Genomic DNA, 26751 nt, shown 5'->3' on the forward strand with positions numbered 1-26751 from the left:
TTAAATTTGCCGCTAAACTTCCGGTTCGAAACGCCTCTGAGGATGACGTATGCGTGTGACGTAGCCCGGCGAACACGGGTATGCCTTCCACATTGAAGCCGATACGAAAAAGCTCTGTTTTCATTTCATAATTCCACAGTATTCTGGACATCTGTGTTCGTGAATCTGTTTCAATCATGTTCATTGCATTATGGAGAAAGAAGCCGAGCAAGCAAAGAAGAAAGTTGTCGGTGCGAAATGGACGTATTTTTCGAACGTAGTCAGCCACAACAGTACACAGCCGGCGCTTCTTTGTTTACATTCCCGAAAGATGCAGTCAAGATGGAAGAACTCGGATAACAGAGACTCTAACCAGGAGGACTTTTGATTTGGATACACAGACGCCTGTAGAGAACTGGGACAACACAGACTCTTACCAGGATTACTTTGATTTGGATGACAAAGACGCAGACGTGCTACTGTGAGTATGCAGCTTTGGCTTTTTTTTGCGTATGTACGTAACTTTTTTTTAAATATATAAGCTTTATGAACCTTGGGTTAGGTGAACGGTCTTTTGGGCTGAGTGATTGTGTGTGTTGATCATGTGTTTGAATTGTATTGGCGTGTTCTATGGAGCTAGGAGCTAGCAGAGGAGCTAGGAGCTAGCATAACACGTACCGTACCGTACGTGCGCGTCACGTACGTAACTTTTTAAAAATATATAAGCTTTATGAACCTTGGGTTAGGTGAACGGTCTTTTGGGCTGAGTGATTGTGTGTGTTGATCAGGTGTTTGAATTGTATTGGCGTGTTCTATGGAGCTAGGAGCTAGCAGAGGAGCTAGGAGCTAGCATAACAAACACGCAGGTGTTATTATGCAGGATTAATTTGTGGCATATTAAATATAAGCCTGGTTGTGTTGTGGCTAATAGAGTATATATATGTCTTGTGTTTATTTACTGTTGTAGTCATTCCCAGCTGAATATCAGGTACCGTGAGTATGCAGCCTTGGCTGCTAAACATTCGATAACTTGACCGTATGTGCGCGTCACGTACGTAACTTTTTAAAAATATATAAGCTTTATGAACCTTGGGTTAGGTAAACGGTCTTTTGGGCTGAGTGATTGTGTGTGTTGATCAGGTGTTTGAATTGTATTGGCGTGTTCTATGGAGCTAGGAGCTAGCAGAGGAGCTAGGAGCTAGCATAACAAACACGCAGGTGTTTTTATGCAGGATTAATTTGTGGCATATTAAATATAAGCCTGGTTGTGTTGTGGCTAATAGAGTATATATATGTCTTGTGTTTATTTACTGTTGTAGTCATTCCCAGCTGAATATCAGGTCACCCCCGGCTCTCACAGCATCTTCCCTATCTGAATAGCTTCAACTCCCCACTAGTCCTTCACTTGCACTTTACTCATCCACAAATCTTTCATCCTCGCTCAAATTAATGGGGAAATTGTCGCTTTCTCGGTCCGAATCTCTCTCACTTCATGCGGCCATCATTGTAAACAATAGGGAACTTTGCGTATATGTTCAACTGACTACGTCACGCTACTTCCGGTAGGTGCAAGCCTTTTTTTTATCAGATACCAAAAGTTGCAATCTTTATCGTCATTGTTCTATACTAAATCCTTTCAGCAAAAATATGGCAATATCGCGAAATGATCAAGTATGACACATAGAATAGATCTGCTATCCCCGTTTAAATAAAAAAAATTCATTTCAGTAGGCCTTTAAGACCCTTGCCGGTGCACTCATACAGTGTCATTTTGACTACGCCTGCACCTCATGGTTCACCAGTATCCCCAAGCCACTAAAAACGAAACTGCAAACTTCCCAAAACAAGCTGGTGAGACTCCTGCTCAACCCCCCATACAGGACTCACCTAACTCAAGCCCGCTTCACCAAATTAGGATGGCTTAGAGTTGAGGAAAGAGTACACCAAATCGCAATGTGCCTGGTATTCAAAATACTCAGAGAAACTGTCCCCAAGAACCTGTCCAACTATTTCACCAAAGTAAGTGATGCTCACAGGTACTACACGAGAGGGAGTTCCTCAGACCTCGTCCCCCCCAAATTCAAGACTCTGATGGGAAAAAATGCATTTGACTATTTTGCCACCACACAGTGGAATGCAATACCAACAGAAATTCGAACTTCCCTACTAAATTTTAAAACTGCCATAAAATCATGGCTCAGCTCAACCTCTACCTGATCTGAACCAAAATTGATCTCCAGCAACTCTTCGAAGCATCAAACAGGTTTATATGTGGTTATAGTGTATATATATTTTCTCATTCTGTTTTGCACACTCTTGGAGTCAACATGTGCATAGTCATGCACATAGTGTCATGTACATAGTGTATATACCCCCCCCATTTTTTGTATATATTGTTTTTCAAATCAACTGACATGTATACTGTGTATATGTACATAATTTATCAATTTTTTTAACGTAATTTTCTATATACATGTTACAGGTTATATATATTTTATTTTTGAATGTATCAAAAAAAAAATGTTTTAATTTTTTTTATTAAATCAACATAAAACACACATGATACACTTACAATTAGTGCACCAACCCACAAAAACCCTCCCTCCCCCATTTACACTCATTCGCACAAAAAGGTTGTTTCTTTCTGTTATTAATATTTCTGGTTCTTACATCATATATCAATATATATCAATACAGTCTGCAGGGATACAGTCCGTAAGCACACATGATTTTTTTTTTAATGACAAAAAAAATATATATCACCCCCCCCGGTCCATGGTACAATCTTCAAGCGTTGACCGGTCCGCAGTTACAAAAAGGTTGGGGACCACTGATGTAAATATTAAAAAGAATAGAACCTAAAATTGATCCTTGAGGTACACCACATGTGATTTTATTGGTCTTTGAGGATCATGTATCCATACCTAACAATCATTTTCTGTCTGAGAGATAAGAATCCATCCCACCTCACAGGTGTGGCTTATCGAGATGCTGATTAAACAGCATGATTATTGCACAGGTGTGCCTTAGGCTGCCCACAATAAAAGACCACTCTGAAATGTGTAGTTTTATCACACAGCACAATGCCACAGATGTTGCAAGTTTTGAGGGAGCGTGCAGTTGGCATGCTGAGTGCAGGAATGTCCACCAGAGCTGTTTGTCGTGAATGGAATGTTCATTTCTCTACCATAAGTCGTCTCCAAAGGCGTTTCAATTAATTTGGCATCACATCCAACTGGCCTCACAACCGCAGACCACAAGAAGTCCACAACCAGCAGGTGCACCTTCATGATTGTCTGAGACCAGCCACCCAGACAGCTGCTGCAACAATTGGTTTGCATAACCAAATAATTTCTGCAGGCGTATGTTATGGACAACGAGCGCAAGTGCATTTTATTGATGGCATTTTGAATGCACAGATACCGTGCGGAGAACCCGAGGCCCATTGTTGTGCCATTCACCCGAGACCATCACCTCATGTTGTAGCATGACAATGCATGGCCGAATGTTGCACAGATCTATACACAATTCCTGGAAGCTGAAAACATCCCAGTTCTTGCATGGCCAGTATACTCACCGGACATGTCACCCATTGACCATGTTTGGGATGCTGTGGATCGGCGTATACAACAGCGTGTTCCAGTTCCTGCCAATATCCAGCAACTTCGCACAGCCATTGAAGAGGAGTGGACCAACATTCCACAGACCACAATCAACCACCTGATCAACTCTTTGCGAAAGAGATGTGTTGTACTGCGTGAGGCAAATGGTGGCCACACCAGACACTGACTGCTTTTCTGACCCCTCCCAGAGCCCCAACAAAGCAAAACTTCCCATTTCAGAGTGGCCTTTTATTGTGGGCAGCCTACGGCACACCTGTGCATTAATCATGCTGTTTAATCAGCATCTTGATATGCCACACCTGTGAGGTGGGATGGATTATGTTGGCAAAGAAGAAATGCTCACTAAGACAGTTTTTGACAGATTTGTGAACACTATTTCACAGGTATTTTGTTTATATAGTAAAAGTTTTAGATATTTGAGTTCAACTCATGAAAAATGGAAGCAAAAACAAAATGTTGCGTTTATATTTTTTGGGGGAAAGTAATCTGCATTGCTGTTTAGTATTCTTTTTGTGTCCCGGCCACACTTTGGGCACCCCCATTACTTGCATTCATCGTCTTATTGCAGTCGTTACATAACCAACAGGTGCTGCAAAGCCGGTGTAGTCAGTGAATTGTATTTTGTGTGTATGAGCTCTAGAGCCTAGTAGACAGTGACATTAATCAGTCCTATGTACACAATTGAGATCACCACAGGAAAGCTGTGGGTCTGTGCAACCCCCGGGGGCAAAGCTGATCTGACAGGCTTGTGTGGACCAGCCAGGCGGCAGGAATGAGGTCAGATGTCTGTCTCAGACAGTGGACCAGGACAGTGCTGACTCAGGGCTTCATCTTCATTCATCTGCTTTTCAGTACACGGCGTGGTACTAAACCCTGTGTTTCTCTGTAGCGCCTCACACAAAAGGAAATGCAATGAAACCAAACCAGTGCCTGCCAATAGCTGAGGGCTCGTTTGGTCGGAGCCTGACAGAGGGCCCATAAATAGTCCCTTCAAAGGCACCTCAGCCCCTGCCAGTGAGCGATCAACAACAAATCTGCGGCGTGTGTTTGCTCGACTAACTTGCAAAACTCTTGTAAACACAAAGGAGTGCAAAGACCGGCAACACTTTTCGGGGGCTGCGTCTCAGGCCTGATGGATGCGTTTCACACTTTCCATCTGTTGTCGTGAACAACCATGGACCACCCGGGTTCAACTTCCTTGACTCCAACCCACCCAACACACACACACACAACAAACACACACTGGGTAGTACAGTGTTTTTCAACCACTGTGCCGCGGCACACTAGTGTGCCGTGAGATACAGTCTGGTGTGCCGTGGGAGATTATCTAATTTCAGCTATTTGGGTTAAAAATATTTTTTGCAAACCAGTAATTATAGTCCGCAAATGATGTGTTGTTGTTGAGTGGTTGGTGCTGTCTAGAGCTTGGCAGAGTAACCGTGTAATACTATTCCATATCAGTAGGTGGCAGCCGGTAGCTATTTGCTTTGTAGATGTCGGAAACAGCGAGAGGCAGTGTGCAGGTAAAAAAGGTGTCTAATGCTTAAACCAAAAATAAACAAAAGATGAGTGCCCCTAAGAAAAGACATTGAAGCAGAACGAAACTAAAACTGAACTGGCTACAAAGTTAAACAAAAACAGAATGCTGGACAACAGCAAAGACTTACTGTGGAGCAAAGACGGCGTCCACAATGTACATCCGAACATGACATGACAATCAACAATGTCCCCACAAAGAAGGATAAAAACAACTGAAATATTCTTGATCGCTAAAACAAAGTAGATGCGGGAAATATCGCTCAGAGGAAGACATGAAACTGCTACAGGAAAATACCAAAAAAAGAGAAAAAGCCTCCACAATAGGAGTGCAAGACAAGAACTAAAACACTACACACAGGAAAACAGCAAAAAACTCAAAATAAGTCACGGTGTGATGTGACAGGTCGTGACAGTACACCCACTTAGAGACAAGAGCTATAGTGAGGCATGGTTGGTTATGGTTTAAAGTCATATCAAACGACTTTTTATTGTCAACCGAGTTTCGCTTTTTTAATGATTTCTGCTGGTGGTGTGCCTCTGGATTTTTTCACCGCAAAAAATGTGCCTTGGCTCAAAAAAGGTTAAAAAACACTGGCGTAGTATACTTAATGGGATGAGAACATTAGGCGACAATTTCACTAAAGCGTTTGAGCGTCCTTAAAAAAAAAAGGGGGGCACAAGTCAAATCCACTACAAAGCACATTATGTAAGATTACTGAAGATATTAAGATTTTTTTATCTATAAAAATGTACATCCACTTATTATTTAGTTATGTCTAGTTCAGCCAGCTGCGGTACGGTGATTGGATTTATATATATATATTTTTAAATGCATTTAATTGTTGGACTATTTTCTGACAAATATACAGAGACACAATATAGTATGTTTATAATAAATACACATTTTATGGAGTGTCTGACAGACCTGCTGCACATTATGCAAATAACACAAAGGGAAACATGTTTCATCTCCCAGTTTGTCCTGCAGGGCTGTTTGCAGTGGAGGAGGGGGGCCACCAAAGACACAAAGGCAGTAAAAAAAAAAAAAAAACACATAGATATGAGATCAGAAACACAAAACTCCAATATAGTTAGCATCTACTTTAAAAAAATAAATAAATAAATTAAGGTCATATTACCTTCATATCGTTGACGATAGCCTGGAATAATCCACCCAGCGCCCCGCACTCCTTCTCCACAGACTCCATGCTCTCGGATCTTCAACGAAGAAATAGACTGTTGTTTACATCCGCCCTCGCGTGTCCTCCCGCGGCGAAGAGGGGGATGCGAAGGCCCCCCCAGCAGCCCAGCAGTCCGCGGACAAATAAACACAAGTGCTCCGCTCGACGGTACCGCGCTCATGGACTGGATGGAACAGCGGCAGGAGGCGCGTCCTCGGCGAGGTGAGTTAGAGCCGGTACGCGTGGAGGAAGCATGTACGGTTACTCCTCCTCATCATCGTCACCATCACCGGAGGGGGGGGGGGTATAGGAGAGAAGCTCGGTGGTCCTGGGAAGATGGCAGGAGATAGGAGGGAGAAGTGTTGTTACCCCGGCAGCAGATGTCGAGGAGCCTCCGGTAACAAGATCCATGGGAATGGGGAAAGGGGGGGGGGGGCGGGTCGAAGGTTGGGGAGGAGGCGGAGACAAGGAGGAGTGACTCCGCCCCCCAGCCAACAAAAGCGAAGCCGCGCGCTCCTATTGGACAGATCACTGTCATGCCGAGCAGGATTTCCTCCTTGTGCAGATGTGTGTTGTTGACACATGCTTGTGTTGTTATTACTACGGAACCACCATTCTTATTAATTCCATCCATCCATCCATTTCCTACCGCTTGTCCCTTTTGGGGTCGCTGGAGCCTATCTCAGCTGCATTCGGGCGAAAGGCGGGGTACACCCTGGACAAGTCGCCCCCTCATCGCAGGGCCAACACAGATAGACAGACAACATTCACACTCACATTCACACAATAGGGCCAATTTTTAGTGTTGCCAATCAACCTATCCCCAGGTGCATGTCTTTGGAGGTGGGAGGAAGCCGGAGTACCCGGAGGGAACCCCACGCAGTCACGGGGAGAACATGCAAACTCCACACAGAAAGATCCCGAGCCCGGGATTGAACCCAGGACTACTCAGGACCTTCGTATTGTGAGGCACATGCACTAACCCCTGTGTCACCATGCTGCCCTGTAATTAATTCATCAATCAGAATTCTCATATAAAGTAGAAAATATGTAATATAAAGTCATAATTTTTCATATATACACTACCGTTCAAAAGTTTGGGGTCACATTGAAATGTCCTTATTTTTGAAGGAAAAGCACTGTACTTTTCAATGAAGATAACTTTAACCTAGTGTTAACTTCAAAGAAATACACTCTATACATTGCTAATGTGGTAAATGACTATTCTAGCTGCAAATGTCTGGTTTTTGGTGCAATATCTACATAGGTGTATAGAGGCCCATTTCCAGCAACTATCACTCCAGTGTTCTAATGGTACAATGTGTTTGCTCATTGGCTCAGAAGGCTAATTGATGATTAGAAAACCCTTGTGCAATCATGTTCACACATCTGAAAACACTTTAGCTCGTTACAGAAGCTACAAAACTGACCTTCCTTCGAGCAGATTGAGTTTCTGGAGCATCACATTTGTGGGGTCAATTAAAAGCTCAAAATGGCCAGAAAAAGAGAACTTTCATCCGAAACTCGACAGTCTATTGTTGTTCTTAGAAATGAAGGCTATTCCACAAAATTGTTTGGGTGACCCCAAACTTTTGAACGGTAGTGTATATATATATATATATATACATGCACATACATACATGTGTGTGTATATATATATATATATCAATCAATCAATCAATGTTTATTTATATAGCCCTAAATCACAAGTGTCTCAAAGGGCTGCACAAGCCACAACGACATGCTCGGTTCACCTGTTGGGAGTGCATTCCATATTGATGTGGCATAGAAAGAGAATGAGTTAAGACCTTTGTTAGATCGGAATCTGGGTTTAACGTGGTTAGTGGAGCTCCCTCTGGTGTTGTGGTTATGGCGGTCATTTACATTAAGGAAGTAGTTTGACATGTACTTCGGTATCAGGGAGGTGTAGCGGATTTTATAGACTAGGCTCAGTGCAAGTTGTTTTACTCTGTCCTCCACCTTGAGCCAGCCCACTTTGGAGAAGTAGGTAGGAGTGAGGTGGGATCTGGGGTGAAGGTCTAGAAGTAACCTGACTAGCTTGTTCTGGGATGATTGGAGTTTAGATTTGAGGGTTTTGGAGGTGCTAGGGTACCAGGAGGTGCATGCGTAATCAAAAAAGGGTTGAAAGAGAGTTCCCGCCAGAATCTTCATGGTGCTTTTGTTGACCAGAGAGGAGATTCTATAGAGAAATCTCGTTCGTTGGTTGACCTTTTTGATTACCTTGGTTGCCATTTTATCACAGGAAAGATTAGCCTCTAGAATGGAACCTAGGTAGGTGACCTCATCTTTCCTGGTGATAACAATGTCACCCACTTTTATAGTGAAGTCACTGACTTTCTTAAGGTTGATGTGGGACCCAAATATAGGATGGATTCCGTTTTACCCAAGTGTATGGATAGCTTGTTGTCAGCGAGCCAGGTGCAAGTTCTACAGAGTTCAGCACTGGGGATTTTCTCCACCTGTGACTTGTCCCTGTCTGATACCAGCAGGGCCGAGTCATCCGCAAACAAAAACAATTCACAGTCGCATGCTGACGACATGTCGTTTATGTATATTAGGAACAGTAAAGGCCCTAATATACTGCCTTGGGGGACTCCACAGCTTACTGAGAGGGGAGGACACGGTGCCGTTCACCTCTACCACCTGTTTCCTCCCCTCCAAGTAAGATTGCATCAAGCTCGATGAGAAACCTTGGAGAGGACCGCAGATGTCCCCCCCCCCCCCCCCCCCCCCAATGATTGTCACACACACACTAGGTCGGGGGTCGGCAACCCGCGGCCCTAGAGCCGCATGCGGCTCTTTAGCGCCGCCCTAGTGGCTCTCTGGAGATTTTTCAAAAATGTATGAAGAATGGAAAAAGATGAGGGGAAAAAAATCTATTTTTTTGTTTTAATATGGTTTCTGTAGGAGGACAAACATGACACAAACCTCCCTAATTGTTATAAATCACACTGTTTATAATAAACATGCTTCACTGATTCAAGTATTTGGCGAGCGCCGTTTTGTCCTACTAATTTTGGCGGTCCTTGAACTCACCGTATAGTTTGTTTACATGTATAACTTTCTCCGACTTTCTAGGACGTGTTTTATGCCACTTCTTTTCTGTCTCATTTTGTCCACCACACTTTTAACGTTGTGCATGAGTGCACAAAGGTGAGTTTTGTTGATGTTATTGACTTGTGTGGTGTGCTAATCAGACATATTTGGTCACTGCATGACTGCAAGCTAATCGATGCTAACATGCTATTTAGGCTAGCGATATGTACATATTGCATCATTATGCCTCATCTGTAGGTATATTTGAGGTCATATAGTTTCCTTTAAGTCCTCTTAATTAAATTTATATCTCATGACACATGTAATATATGGCTTTTAATTTTTATGCGGCTCCAGACAGATTTGTTTTTGTATTTTTGGTCCAATATGGCTCTTTCAACATTTTGGGTTGCCGACCCCTGCACTATGTGAATCATTTTTGGTGATTTAACCCCCAATTCCAACCCTTGATGCTGAGTGCCAAGCAGGGAGGTAATGGGTCCCATTTTTATAGTCTTTGGTATGACTCGGCCGGTGTTTGAACTCACAACCTACCGATCTCAGGGCGGACACTCTAACCACTACCGGGAGGGCATTCCAGAGTACTGGAGCCCGAATAGAAAACGCTCTATAGCCCGCAGACTTTTTTGGGGCTCTGGTAATCACTAATAAGCCGGAGTTCTTTGAACGCAGATTTCTTGTCGGGACATATACACACATGTGTATATTTATACACATGTGTATATTTATACACATGTGTATATATATATATATATATATATATATATATATATATATATATATATATATATATATATATATATATATATATATATATATATATATATATATATATATATATATATATATATGTACTGTACACACATGTACAGTATACTGTACTATGGCTGCATGAGTATACCGACTACAGTCAGGCAACTGCAGGAAGCCCCCACTTTTGGCCGGCAAAAAGTCCCACGCCCTGTAACGCGACACAATTTCCCTTTTACACATTGTCCTTTTTTTATCAATGAAAAAATACTGACAGCTTGTAGTTCCTGTGTAGTTATCGCGTAGCAGCAGTGACATAATGAGAAATGATCACTGCAACTTTGAGTGATGGGTTGAAAATAGAGTCGCCGCAAAGTGTTGACAAGAAACCTACCCAGGAAGTGGGGGCAGATACAGTACATATGTCGGCCAGTTGCTTTGACGGGACTTCAATAACACCATAAACTTTTTTTTTCTTCCGTCAAAGGCTCTGGTAAACAGATTTGTTTAGTTATCTGTGCAGTATAAAGAGCAAAGCACTTCAAGTTAATATAAAAAGAGGCTTTGGTGGCCACCAGCGACTAATGTATTTTTTTATGGAGTGACTGCATAGGACATTGGGTCATTATTGATAAACATCCATCAATTTATTACCTTCCACATCTGCCTTTCTCTCATCAGCCTGAAATGGTCCATCCACTTTACCGGACAGGCTGTGGGGGGAAAACAAATGGTTACTTCACACAAACACTTCTCATTTACCACTTTTTTGGCACCTCTTGGGTAGAGTTTTTGCTTACAACAAAAATAAACAAGTAAAACGTAATCACCTTGTTTTGTGTGTGATAATATCCCGCATACAAGAGCAAAAACATGACTTCTGTTTAGGATATTTATAGGGGAATCCGATCCCCAGCTATGTGGCATCAGAGCAGGACCAAACAAGTGCAGGAACACGTGACTTCAACTGTAACATTAGAGCAGAGATTAGCACAACCACAAATTAAAAAAAAGGCATTTTTTTCTGTCTTTTTCATGATTAACACTTGGGGACAAAAATCCGATTTGCATCTAGTCTGTTATGAATATGCCATATATGGACACAAGCACCTGGCCATTACATCTAGTAACCACTATGGCCAAACACAATCAGGTTGACCTCCAATTTGTTAGATGTTTTTTTCATACATATTCATGCTAATTATAATTATTGTTAGTTCAACTATGTTGTACTGAGCAGCCAGGAAAGAAACAAGTGTATTATATTTTTTACTTCACAATTATTCACCACACGTTGCTGCCATTAAATTTTAATTTGTGTCATAACGTGGACTATTGGGTGTTTGTTTTCCCGAGATGCAAGAATAGAAGTGGATATGGCGTGAAGGTAAGGACATCATTTTATTTTAACACTAATTACAAAGTACAAACAAAAGGGTACAAACTAAAGGTGCGCACAAAGCGGAGATAAACTTGGCTATGAAACAAGAACTAGTACTTGGGCAAAAAAACTATGGACATGAAACAAATAAACACTTACTGTGACATGAAAATAGACAAAACTCACTTGGCATGGAACTATGGTAGCATGGGTAACATGGGTAGCAGAAGTCAAACAGAGTTAAACAGGGGTAACAGAGTTAATGTCGCCAGACAGACTGCCGGGCAACTGAAAGCTTAAATAATACCGACATGATTAGGGACAGGTGCACGAGTGCAAAACGTGAGACAGGTGCGTGACATGAGGACAGGTGAAAACTAATAGGTTGTCATGGAAACAAAACAAAGAAGAGTGCACAAAGAGTCCAAAAACCAAACCGAACATAACCAAAACAAAACATGATCACACAGACATGACAATTTGCCTGTTGTTCACAATCATTAGGAGAGACAAGAAGACAGATATATATTTTTTTATGCATTCTCTATTCCACCCATAAAGCCCTCTAAATAGTCATCCAAAAACCGCCATTAATACATCATTTACATTTTATGACCTGACTATTAACCAAGTGTTAGTGATATTGTCATTATAAGCGCTAACGCAGACACACTATTTTTAACGGCACCGTGATCACAGAGAGATAACTGGCATGTGCTGTTATATTGACATGATCGGCTTGTGAGCTGCTTTGTCGCCTCGGAACCAGTGAAAGTTTATTCTAGAGCAGGGGTCCCCAAACTTTTTGACCCGGGGGGCTGCATTGGGTTAAAATAATTTGGCCAAGGGCCGGGCTATAAACACACATTATATATATATATATATATATATATATATATATATATATATATATATATATATATATATATATATATATATATATATATATATATATATATATATATATATACAGTATAGATATATATATATATATACATACATATATATATATATATACAGTATATACTGTATATACATACATACATATATATATATATATATATATATATACACACAATATATATATATATATATACAGTATATATATATATATATATACATATATATATACAGTATATACTGTATATACATACATACATACATACATATATATATATATATATATATATACAGTATATATATACATACATACATACATACATACATACATACATATATATATACATATATATATATATATATACATATATATATATATATATATATATATATATATATATATATATATATATATATATATATATATATATATATATATATATATATATATATATATATATATATATATATATATATACACATATATCTACTCTTTTTTAATTGCAGATTACCCGACACTGCGACGCGGTCGTGATGACGTCACGTTATCGATGGGAAAATGCATTTTTAGACCATGAGATTTGCCTGAGCGGCTAGGAGACCCCGAGAGTAACAAGCTGTAGATAATGGATTGATGGATGGGCTAAAAAGGATGAATTGAAAAATTATTTTTTTAAAAAATGTAATAATAATTAATTTTTATTTTTTTTACTCGGGACTACCCGCGGGCCGGATTTTGGATGCTGGGGGGCCGTATCTGGCCCGCGGGCCGCAGTTTGGGTACCACTGGGATAGATTCAAAAATGTATAATAAAATTTTTTTAAAAACTTTTAAAAAAAAAAAGATTTTTTTTTCTTACTCTGGACTACCCGCGGGCCAGATTTTGGACGTTGGCCAGGGGCCATAGTTTGGGGACCCCTGTTCTAGATCATAAATAATGCCTCTCACCTTGATAGTGAAAGAATGACAAGTTGGTCAACTTTGACGTCCTATTTAGACCCAGAATGGCGAGAAAGACACAAAAAGAGGGTTGGTTCCATCCCCCTTTTTTTCCACGAGGAAATGAGTCATTCTTCCTCTAAACGGGACTATACCAGCATCCTAACAGTCAGCATCCAAGTAAAAGCAGACATTGTACAGTAAGTGAAGTTGTATTATGTCTGTTGGCTCTCATGAAGTCTGCAGTGAGTAATAATCCAAAGTTGTGATGCGTTTAGGAAATTAATGTGCTGCCGTATGCTTGAAATGAGCAAAATACGTAAACATTACATGTTTTATTACATTACATATATACTTATGTAAAACGTTGAGGGAAGTGTTTGGTTGTTTTTTAAGCGCTTTATAGGCAGAATACGGCAAATCTCATATGCTCCGTTTTAAGCTGACTTTTGCTTGTTTTGTTTTTTTTTACAAGTTAGAATGCACAAAAAAAAGAAAACCATGTGTGCATGTCTTATATAATGAAATGATAAGCAAAATTCCAAAATAAGTGTAGTTCCCCTTTAAGCCTTTGTGGTGGTCTCACATCACGTCATGCAGACTGCATTTCTACCTTTCAAGTTCAGTGGGACACTATTGTACATATTTTGCAACATTTCAATGCGAATGTTCCATTAAGACGACCTTCTACAAGATTTTAGACAGAAGAACAGTTGTGAGGTTGGAGGTCACTGACATGGTTCACAATATACGTTCTAGTTCCAGTGTTTGATGGGCTTGACTATAGTGGTTTTAGATATAGGCCACATGGGCAATTGCCCAGGGCGGCATTCTCTCGGGCAGTGTTTCACTACGACCATCCCCCTCCTAAACACAAGTGGCGACCCACATTTGTCATCACTACACAGAGACTGAACTATTTCAAGAACGTATTACCTAATATTTTTGGTTATTATAGTATACGGCTAGTAAAAAAAACACGAATAAGTATAATAGAACCTCAATTTATGAAAGTATTTGGTTCTCGAACAGGGTTCATAAAGAGTAAAGTTCATAAATAAAAGCAAATTTCTCCATAAGAAAGAGTGTAAACATGAATAATCAGCCCACAATAGCCCACAATTGATTAACGTTCTATTTATTAACAAAGTCAAAATAACAACAAGTAGCTAGCTAGCTAGCTAGCACAACAGGACTGTCACTAGTCCTGTGGTGCATTCAGTTTGAAATCACAAAACTCCTTAACTTCGCTACAATGAGTAGCATTAAAAAATTTTAAAAAATCCACTTTACCTTGTTGGTTAATTTGTTTGGTGTACAGCGGAAGAAAGGGCAGAAACAAAGCTGGGAATACTTCCTGAATGTTTCAAACCACACCTCCTCTTACCTCCTTTTAGTTCCTTCAACCTCCATCTCCAAATATAGCTTGTCCATTGCTCTTTTTGGACTCATACTGAGCTAGCAAAACTCAAAAATGTTTATAAAAACCCGCACAGTAGCTAACAATAGCACTGCTCTTCTGACCGAATGAGCACTGCAGAGCGATCAGCCAGCCCACTATGGCTGTGCTGCCGGGCACAAAATGGCTGGGTGGATGAAACGTTCGCACACCGCATATTTTCATTCGGTCCAGGTTCATACAATGAGTCTATGGAGGTTCCACTGTGTCTCATAAAATGTTGAAACATTAAAGACTCAACTTGTTCGCGAACCTCGCATCTCTACCAGGCAAAGACCTGCGACCCAAAACCCACCGGGCCGTCATTGAAGCTGGAACTGCCACTGGGGCCAATGGTCAGGGTTGTGTTCTTCTACACAAAACTAATGCCTTAATGGACCTTGCTTTGTACACCAAGGAGCTGGTCATCGACTTCAAGAAGAAAATGACCCAAGAAGAAAATGACCCCTGTGGAGCCCATCAACATTCAGGGCCGGGAGGTGGCAGTAGTGGGGCAGTACAAGTACCTGGGGGTCCACTTGAACAGCAGACTGGCATGGAAGGACAACAGCAAAGCTGTACAAGAAAGGCATGAGCAGAGTCTTTTTCCTAAGAAAGCTTAGGTCCTTATGTGTGCAGCAAGCTGTTGGAGATCATTTATCAGTCTGTTGTGGCCAGTGCCCTGTACTTTGCGGTGGTTTGTTGGGGGAGCAGCACCAGCAAAAGGGACTTAAACCGGATTGACAAACTGATCCGGAAAGCCGGCCAAACTATTGGCACGCAGTTGGAGGCGTTTGTGTCAGTGAGGGACAGGAGGACACAGGACAAACTGCTCGCCATCATGGACAATCCTGCTCACCCACTCCACCAGACGATTGAGGGACGGCGGAGCTCATACTCCAACAGGCTCCTTCAGCTTGGTTCCCACAGTGTTCCATTCAAGAACTCCTTCATTCCGCACTCCATCCAGCTGTATAATCACTCGCCATACAGCAATAGATGATATCTGTCTATTACCTGACACCTTCTATGTTAGCTACTTCTCTTTGTTTATAATGTATATTTTATGCTGGATCTACTCTCTATTTTATGCTGCAGCTGTTACATATACTGTAATATTGTACATGGTAATTGGGATTTGTTATACATTGTATATGTAATATAAAAATATAATAAAATACAATAATATATCAGTATATATTGTATACTGTATATATAATATGTAAATATTACATATATGTTGTATTTTATATAACTCAATACCTGCATTATCCTTTCCATCGTTATCCTTTGTAACTGAGCTACTGTGTGGAACAATTTCCCTTGTGGATCAATAAAGTTTGTCTAAGTCTAAGTCTAAAGAAGGGGTGAGTCTGCATACATTTCCAAATGATGGGAATATGATGAAAGTATGGACCTCTTCAGTCCAATTGGCTCCTGCAAAATGGTATCGACCAAGCAAGAGATAATCTTATTGGTTCTGACTTCCAAGAAGAAGGGTTTTGGTCGGACTTTGTAAGGAAAAAATGCTCAAGCCAAATGCAACCCCCGAAAATCAGAAGCACCCTCAAGGGGAGAAAGACTGAGTCAGAACCGGCAGAAAAACGGTGAAAGACGAGCCGACCGGGCACTCAAAACAGAAAAATAAAGTTAACTCGCTGAATTATATTTTGCGTCCTCTTCTACTGATATTTTTCTCATGATGCTTGAGTAAATGCTGATAGGGCATGGTGACCGCCAAGCCTTTAACCATACGGTCTATGCGGGGAAATGGGATCCAGTTCTGTAGATAATGTCACACCGAGAGGGAGGGGCATATCTGGCGATGGAAAGGGGGCGTTCCAAGTCCAGTGGGTTATCTACCGATTACTTAAAAGCTGAATGATACTATGGGAAATGACGGCCAGATGTATTTTCTGAAGCATAACATACATAAAGGAATCTTTGTAGTTAAATTTGAGTCATCTAGATCATTGGTCTCCAATCACCGGTCCATGATGCATTTGCTACCGGGCCGCACGGAAATATTAATATATATATATTTTTTTGTCCTGTCCAACTACTCAGGCAAATCATATTGTTGATGTAGATGCCCATATCGGCTGTACACATTTACTTTACAAAAGAAAAATGTGGGATACTTCTCTTGTTGCCTAAATTGTATTTGACTTTATGAAGTGGATTTATATTATTATTTGGTGCAGCCGGGCCGGAGGAGGAGGGGATAGAAAGAGAAAAAAAGGAAGACAGAGGGGGAAATTGCGGGGACAAGATAGGGATAAGACGGAGAGACAACAACAACAGCAAAAACAACAATAACAACAACAACATCAGCAAATAGGATATGTACAAATATGATGGTAAAAGTGACAGCAAAGAAGCAGTTAGTGAAATAAATATTAATAACACAGAAATGACAATGAGCATTATCACACTACAAATGGAGCAATACAAATACCAATAGAAATAGCACTATTGGTAATGAATAATAACAATAATTACCTCTATTATCAACAATACAATTGTTTCAAATGCAACAATACATATATGTGATGATAACTTCAAGTACAAAATAAAGCAGATAAATGGAGGGGAAGAAAGAGAAGCCAACTATATTAACCTTGTGGATTGTTATAGTAACACAAGGTTAAGCTTTGTCAGTGTGTCATTAATCAATTTATAAACTACCGCATTTTCTCCGACTTAATTGTCGCCTGTCCCACTAAACACACCAATAAGTTTGTTGATAGATGTATATTACAACTCATTTACATTACAACTTCAGCGATATAGTGAGTTTATTTTTCATGCTCATTTTTTTGCTGTTCTTATCTGCCACACGTGGAAAGCCGGTCCGTGAAAATAATGGTAGAAAAAAAGGTTGGGTCAGGGGTGTCAAACGTATGACCCTAGGGTAAACTGGGTATAACACATGGCACACTGACAAAGCTTAACCTATTGTTACTATAACAATCTACAAGGTTAAGGTTGCTTCTCTTTCTTCCCCTCCATTTTTCTGCATTCTTTCGTATCTCAAGTTATCATTACGTATATGTATTGTTGCATTTGAACAATTGTATTGTTGATAATAAAGGTAAAGTACTGGTATTGTTTATTATCAATAGCACTATTTCTATTGGTATTCATATTGCTCCATTTTCAGTGTAATAATGCTCATTGTCATTTCTGTATTTTTATTTTTTTTTAAATTTTCGCTAACTGCTTATTTGCTATTACTTTTACCATCATATTTGTACATGTCGTATTTGCTGATGTTGCTCTGTTGTTGTTGTTGTTGTGTTTGCTGTTGTTGTTTTTGTCTCTCTGTCTAATCCCCCTCTTGTCCCCACAATTCCCCCCTCTGTCTTCCTTTTTCTCTCTTTCTATCCCCTCCTGCTCCGGCCCGGATGCACCAAATGATAATATAAATACATTTAATAAAGTCAAAATACAAGTAAGGCAACAAGAGAAGTATCCTACACTTCTCTTTTGTAAAGTAAATCTGAACAGCCGATATGGGATCTACATCTGCTATATGATTTGCCCGAGAAGCTAGGCAGGACATTTAAAAAAAAAAATTAAAACAAAAAAACAAAAAAAAAAACGTAGGACCCGTAAACAGGTTTTATCCGGCCCGCGGGATGAGTTTGCTAAGTATATAAATGTACCTGAAATTTTTGAATGAAAGAAACTGCTGTTCTAAATGCGTCCACTGGATGTCGCAATAGCAATTATTTGTATCTTTGTAGATGATGCTACATATGTATAAAATAAACCACATAATGTTAGTACATCCGTCGAGGAAAGTGATCAAACTACATAAATTAATTTGATTTTGATATCATTTTTTTATCTTGATGGAAACACCAATGAGTTGACTGATGAACATTATCACATCATTTATTCAGAAAATATAATCAAGACAAATAAAGTATATGTACTATTAACCGCAACAGCTAATTGTAAAAAAAAACCTAACAACATTATGATTTGTATAATTTCAGAATGTGCTTTTTCTATTTTTAAACAGAGAAAACAATCTGTAGTCTTTATTTTTAAGTTATCGTGCCGTGATTTTACCAGTACGGCCCACTGGGGAGTAGATTTTTCTCCATGTGGCCCCCGATATAAAATGAGTTTGACACCCCTGCTATAGGTCCTTGAATGATCTGTCTTTAACTTGACTTTATTGTGTATGATTGGGATGTTGCCTGTTGTCCATGTGGTAGGACATGAGGGAGCAGCTGAGTCTGTGTGTTCTAAACTAAACACTCTCTGGCATCTTAAGCAGAAAGCAGGCATAAAGCGGAAAACAATCTCCAACACAGATGCTGACATTCCTCATCACCACCATCATCACCGCCCCCCGACCTGGAAAAAACACCATGTTCTGTTCTCTGCCATACCACTGATACATGTGCGCATTTGCGAGCGCTTCCATAATTCAGCGAGGACGGTTCTGTTCCGTCTCACTCTCGCAGCGAGGCTGTCCGACTGAAAGCAATCATCCGCCTCAAACACGCCGGCCCGGTGGGAATTGGACGATTTTTTTTTTCCCGAGGCTTATATAAGCTCGTTTGCAGACTTGGAAGTCATTGTAGCAATGTGGCGATAAAAGAATGTTTACGTTTCAGCCGATCCAGAAAAGCAATCCGTTACTTCATTAGCACGGAGAGCTCAAGTGGCGGGCGGGGGTGCGTAATCTTGCATTTGCCTCCGCTGTAGATGGTTTTTTGCAATGTGGCGCAGGGGTCCCTAACCTTTGTTGCACTAGGGACCGGTTTAATGTAGGCATTATTCCACGTTTGGCAGATAGATATAGCAAATAAGTGCATGAAAAAACTCACCATAACATTCAATTAGTGGGAGCCCCTGGCGTTATAGGTGATACATCACATTCAAGGACAAGAGCATGGATATACAGTATAAGAAAGCTAGAAATACTACTGAGTAATGAGTCATTTTCTTAAACTACATGATATAATCCCATACAGTAGCCTTCAAGTTATGTTTATGGCCTCACAGAGGACTACCTGTAAATATACACAGTCTGTTTTCACTCAAGAGATGGTCCACATGGACTCAGGGGTGTCCTGAAATTCAAACATAACATGATCAATTCCACATTCAAGGCTCAAACGTTATCTATAGCTTGGGTGGACAATGTGAGATTAAACAGTGTTCTAGCCTAAGAGTGTTCAACCCTGCGGTAAAAAATGTGTTGTTGGGAAGCTATCAAAAACATGACTAGTTGCTTGGACTATCTCAACTGTGGGACACAGGTGCAAAATAACTCACTGTGGAATACGGGACATAACACACCAGACAAGGCTTCAGAAGACGAAAGATACCCAGGCATTGATTGATTGATTGATTGATTGAAACGTTTATTAGTAGATTGCACAGTACAGTACATATTCCGTACAATTGACCACTAAATGGTAACACCCGAATAAGTTTTTCAACTTGTTTAAGTCGAGGTCCACGTTAATCAATTCATGGTAATTCAAGATGGAGCTAATCTCATGGTCGCTCAATGCTATTGACAAAGTGTTTTCCAGCAGGCTACACGGTGGACGGCTGGAACAAGAAGAAACATGAATTGGACATCATGCGGACTAAGAAACCAACAAAAAACACACAAAAAAAACAAAAAAACGTGTCATTAAGTTAAAGTTAAAGTACCAATGATTGTCACACACACACTAGGTGTGGCGCAATTATTCTCTGCATTTGACCCATCACCCTTGATCACCCCCTGGGAGGTGAGGGGAGCAGTGAACAGCAGTGGTGGCCGCGCCCGGGAATAATTTTTGGTGATTTAACCCCCAATTCCAACTCTTGATGCTGAGTGCCAAGCAGGGAGGTAATGGGTCCCATTTTTATAGTCTTTGGTATGACACGGCCGGGGTTTGAACTCACAACCAACCGATCTCAGGGCGGACACTCTAACCACTATCATCCATTATCGTATGTTATACTTGTTCTGAAATTGTCATGTATCCATCAAATCTGGTATTGAAACTTGGACTATATAGCCAACATATATAACCAGCATATAAATTGATTGTAAATTAGGGGCGGGACATTGATAAGCATTCTTACTTTTTTTCCCGTATCCCTTTTGCCGTTGCATGTTTGTCAAATTACAAAGAGTGATGAAGTGTTGCTATATATGTCTGTCTGCCGGAATAAATAGATTCATTCATTCATACTTGACATTAGTTCCAAATTACTATTTCCATTGTAAAAGTTTTTGTGCAATATTTCATACGTAGATACACTTATCTTAGCTTTTTGGTCCAATTTTGCATGCGTAAATACATCCGTTATTGCTAACTACTTGTGTAATAGGACTGTGTGCAATAATACCAGCGCTTTAACTTACTAGGCCAAAGGAGATGTGTATTTTTTTTCCTTCAGCACAATTATTGTATGCAACAATTTAGCACTTCTCCATCTGCCTTATGCACATTAAAGGCCTACGGAAATGAAATGTTTTTATTTAAACGGGGATAGCAGATCCATTCTATGTGTCATACTTGATCATTTCGCGATATTGCCATATTTTTGCTGAAAGGATTTAGTAGAGAACATCGACGATAAAGTTCGCAACTTTTGGTCGCTGATAAAAAAAAGCCTTGCCTGTCCTGGAAGTAGCGTGACGTCACAGGAGGAAGGGCTGCTCACATTTTCCCATTGTTTACACCAGCAGCGTGAGCGATTCGGACCGAGAAAGCGACGATTACCCCATTAATTTGAGCGAGGATGAAAGATTCGTGGATGAGGAACGTGAGAGTGAAGGACTAGAGTGCAGTGTAGGACGTATCTTTTTTCGCTCTGACCGTAACTTAGGTACAAGCTGGCTCATTGGATTCCACACTTTCTCCTTTTTCTATTGTGGATCACGGATTTGTATTTTAAACCACCTCAGATACTATATCCTCTTGAAAATGAGAGTCGAGAACGCGAAATGGACATTCACAATGACTTATATCTCCACGACAATACATCGGCGAAGCACTTTAGCTACGGAGCTAACGTGATAGCATCGGGCTTAACTGCATATAGAAACAAAAGAAATAAGCCCCTGACTGGAAGGATGGACAGAAAATCAACAATACTATTAAACCATGGACCTGTAACTACACGGTTAATGCTTTCCAGCCTGGCGAAGCTTAACAATGCTGTTGCTAACGACGCCATTGAAACTAACTTAGCTACGGGACTTCACAGAGCTATGCTAAAAACATTAGCTATCCACCTACGCCAGCCAGCCCTCATCTGCTCATCAACACCCGTGCTCACCTGCGTTCCAGCGATCGACGAAGGACTTCACCCGTTCATCGATGCGGTCGGCGGCTAGCGTCGGATAGCATGTCTGCTATCCAAGTCAAAGTCCTCCTGGTTGTGTTGCTGCAGCCAGCCGCTAATACACCGATACCACCTACAGCTTTCTTCTTTGCAGTCTTCATTGTTCATTAAACAAATTGCAAAAGATTCACCAACACAGATGTCCAGAATACTGTGGAATTTTGCGATGAAAACAGAGCTTTTTGTATTGGATTCAATGGTGTCCGAATACTTCCGTTTCAACCATTGACGTCATACGCATACGTCAGCATACATAGACGTTTTCAACCGGAAGTTTCGCGGGACATTTAAAATTGCACTTTATAAGTTAACCCGGCCGTATTGGCATGTGTTGCAATGTTAAGATTTCATCATTGATATATAAACTATCAGACTGCGTGGTCGGTAATAGTGGCTTTCAGTAGGCCTTTAAGTATGTATTAATGCCTTATTCTGCATGGCCTTATTATACAACCAGGCCTACACTGCAAAAAGTCAGTGTTCAAAAACAAGAAAAAAAAATACAAAAGTTAGGGGCATTTTAATTGAACTAAGCAAAATGATCTGCCAATAGAACAAGAAAATTTGGCTTGTCAAGAATTTCCAAAACAAGTAAAATTAGCTAACCTCAATGAACCCAAAAATACCTTAAAATTAAGTATTTTCTCACTAATAAGTGCACTTTTCTCGATAGAAAAAACAAATATGAGACCTTTTTTCTCAATATGTTGAAAAATATTCAAAAAATTAAGTAAATGCTAGTGCCATTATCTTGACATAAAGATATGCGCTCGGCATTACATTTCTTGCATTTTCCTATCGATAAAATGACATCATCGCGCCAAGTGTGCAAGGAATATATATATATATATATATATATATATATATATATATATATATATATATATATATATATATATATATATATATATATATATATATATATATATATATATATATATATATATATATATATACACTACCGTTCAAAAGTTTGGGGTCACCCAAACAATTTTGTGGAATAGCCACATTTCTAAGAATCAGGTGAAGGCTTTATCACCAAGCCCAAAGAAATTGCTGATTACTTCAACAATTATTTCATAAGTAAAGTTGATACTATAAGAAATGGCATGCTGCCTGTAAATTGTATTCTATCTGAGTCACTTATTAAAAATGATATCATGCAGGACAAAAAATGTAAATTTGAATTCTCAGTCACTAATGTATTGGAAATTGAAAATCTATTGTCTGAGTTGAAATCTGACAAACCTTGTGGTCATGATAATCTAGATAGTAGACTTTTAAAATTGTCAGCTGGAATAATAGCCAGTCCGATATGTTATATTTTTAACTTAAGTTTTAAAGAAGGAATCTATCCTCAAATATGGAAGGTTGCTAGAGTAACTCCTCTACCAAAAAATAGGAAAGAAGCATTCACTGGATCGAATAGTAGGCCAATTAGCATTTTACCAGTATTAGGAAAATTAATGGAAACAATTATATTTAAGCAAATTCAAAATTATTTCTCTATAAATGACATTAATTCAGACTTTCAACATGCATATAAAACTGGCCATTCAACATGCACAGCTCTCACACAATTAACAGATGACTGGCTAAAACAAATTGACGGTAAATTATTAGTTGGCACAGTGCTATTAGATTTTAGTGCTGCTTTTGATATTATTGACCACAAACTACTACTTATAAAACTGTCTGCTTATGGTTTTAAACTCTCAGCGATTAACTGGATGAAAAGCTACCTAGTCAACAGACAGCAATGTGTCATGTTCAATGGAACCCTTTCAAATATTAAAACATTATATTGTGGTATTCCCCAGGGAAGTTGCCTGGGACCTTTATTATACTCAATATTTGTAAATGATATGTCATGTATTTTAAAGAATGGTTGCTGTGCAATTTACGCAGATGACACAACAATATATGCTTATGCTGATAATTGCACAGACCTGAGCAGTATACTACAAGACAAGGTTATGCAGATTTCTAAATGGGTTACAGAAAATAAGATGAAACTTAATATTTCCAAAACAAAATGTCTTGTTATTTGCTCAAAACATGCTCATAGAAAAGAACGCATATTGAATGTTTCTTTGAACGGAGTTCATATTGAACAAGTTAAAGAAGCCAGGTTGCTGGGAGTTACAATAGATGAAAGACTATCTTGGGCCACTCACATTAATAACATAGTAAAAAAAATGAGCAGAAGCATCTCAATCATAAGAAGAAGTGCCTATTTTTTAACTAGCACAACTACGAAACAAGTTATACAATCCCTTGTATTGTCACATATTGACTACTGCCCAGCAATTTGGTCCAATGCATCTAAACAAGAACTCAATAAAATCCAGCTTACCCAAAACAGAGCTGCCAGACTAGCTCTCCATTGCTCATTTAGGACCGGCGTTGAGATCATGCATAATGAATTGTCATGGATGAGAGTTGGTGAAAGACTAGCGTGTAGTTTGATTCTATTTTTAAAAACAATCTATACATACCATAAACCTTCATATCTGTATTCTCAGCTGTTGCTTGCTAGTGAAAGTCACAACTATGGTACCAGGTTAGCCCTAAGAGGTGCTTTCACCCGTCTTAAACCCAAAAGTGATGTTTTGAAAATGACTGTAATGTATAGGGCAATCACTTACTGGAATCGACTTCCACAATATTTGGTATCAATCACCAGCAGAGTGGGTTTTAAGAATAGACTAAGAGGAGAAGTATTGCGGAAAGAGATTATTCTAGATTGTACCTAATGTCATGACTGTTTTTATTGACTATTTTATTGATTATGGGACAAGCAGTAGAAAATGGTGGAGGGAACTTTTTTCGTCACTTATTGTTTGTCTTTGGTACACTAATGTATATATTTTAGGCCATTGGTTCTTTGTTTTATTTTATTTTTTGCAAAAATATATATATATCTATTTTTATATTGCTCTTTTTATCTTTGTTATGAACAATATTATGTAAACTCGAAGTTATTATTATTTTTTTGGTTCTTTGTTGTTGCTATTTTTGTATTACAACATTTTATTATTTGATCATATTGTACTGCATTTTAATCTTTTGTTTTGTGATTGTGTGATGTTTTTGCCTGGACCCCAGGAAGAATAGTCTCCACTGCGGTGTAGACTAATGGCGATCCTTAATAAACTAAACTAAACTAAACTAAGAACAAGAATAGACTGTCGAGTTTCAGATGAAAGTTCTCTTTTTCTGGCCATTTTGAGCGTTTAATTGACCCCACAGATGTGATGCTCCAGAAACTCAATCTGCTCAAAGGAAGGTCAGTTTTGTAGCTTCTGTAACGAGCTAAACTGTTTTCAGATGTGTGAACATGATTGCACAAGGGTTTTCTAATCATCAATTAGCCTTCTGAGCCAATGAGCAAACTCATTGTACCATTAGAACACTGGAGTGATAGTTGCTGGAAATGGGCCTCTATACACCTATGTATATATTGCACCAAAAACCAGACATTTGCAGCTAGAATAGTCATTTACCACATTAGCAATGTATAGAGTGTGTTTCTTTAAAGTTAAGACAAGTTTAAAGTTATCTTCATTGAAAAGTACAGTGCTTTTCCTTCAAAAATAAGGACATTTCAATGTGACCCAAACTTTTGAACAGTAGTGTATATATATATATACAGCCCTTTGAGACACTTGTGATTTAGGGCTATATAAATAAACATTGACTGATTGATTGATATATATATATATATATATATATATATATATATATATATATATATATATATATATATATATATATATATATATATATATATATATATATATATATATATATATATATATATATATATATATATATATATATATATATTTACAGCCCGGCCCCCGACCAATTTTTTTTTTTATTGTAATTTTGAAAAATTTATCTGAATGTGCATGAACTATTTCTGTTCAAAATTGTTTGAAATGTCACATGTTAAATGTTTAAATATTAACTGTCAGTTTGCTGTACTGTGCCAACTGTACTACTATATGAGTACGTATGTTCTATTGTTTCATTGAAAATAAAACAGCAAAGTCCATTTGGCTGTCATCTGTTTTAATTACGAGACACAATTGTGTCAAAGTCATGATTTTTTATTTCAAGCTTGAAATAAGAAATTCTTATTTTGAAAAAGCAGTTTTAAACTTGTGTTGACACAGCTTTGCAACAGTTGATATTTTAGTTTCAAGCATGTTTTACTCAATATAGGTCATAAGATCTAAGCAACAAGCTGTAATTTAGGACCAAAACCCTTAAAACAAGTAAAACACTCTAACATAAAATCTGCTTAGTGAGAAGAAGTATCTTATCAGACAGAAAATAAGCAAATATCACCCTTATTTGAGATATTTAAAGGCCTACTGAAATGATTTTTTATTTATTTAAACGGGGATAGCAGATCCATTCTATGTGTCATACTTGATCATTTCGCGATATTGCCATATTTTTGCTGAAAGGATTTAGTAGAGAACAACGACGATAAAGATCGCAACTTTTCAGGTATCTGATAAAAAAAAGCCTTGCCTGTACCGGAAGTAGCGTGACGT

General features: G+C 39.0%; 1 protein-coding gene across 3 annotated transcripts in view; it reads right to left on the reverse strand.

Moving 5' to 3' along the window:
- Positions 1-6733, reverse strand: part of mtss1la (MTSS I-BAR domain containing 2a) — a 68675-nt gene extending 61942 nt beyond the window's left edge. For all 3 annotated transcript variants that reach the window (XM_062035344.1, XM_062035346.1, XM_062035345.1), the window contains exon 1: positions 6281-6733. In XM_062035344.1, the coding sequence (XP_061891328.1) occupies positions 6281-6349 (69 nt within the window). In that variant the 5' untranslated portion in view covers positions 6350-6733. The remainder of the gene's footprint in view (positions 1-6280) is intronic.
- Between the last annotated feature and the right edge of the window lie 20018 nt (positions 6734-26751).

This window comes from Entelurus aequoreus, linkage group LG24 (genome assembly GCF_033978785.1).
Source record: "Entelurus aequoreus isolate RoL-2023_Sb linkage group LG24, RoL_Eaeq_v1.1, whole genome shotgun sequence".
Taxonomy (NCBI): Eukaryota; Metazoa; Chordata; class Actinopteri; order Syngnathiformes; family Syngnathidae; genus Entelurus; species Entelurus aequoreus.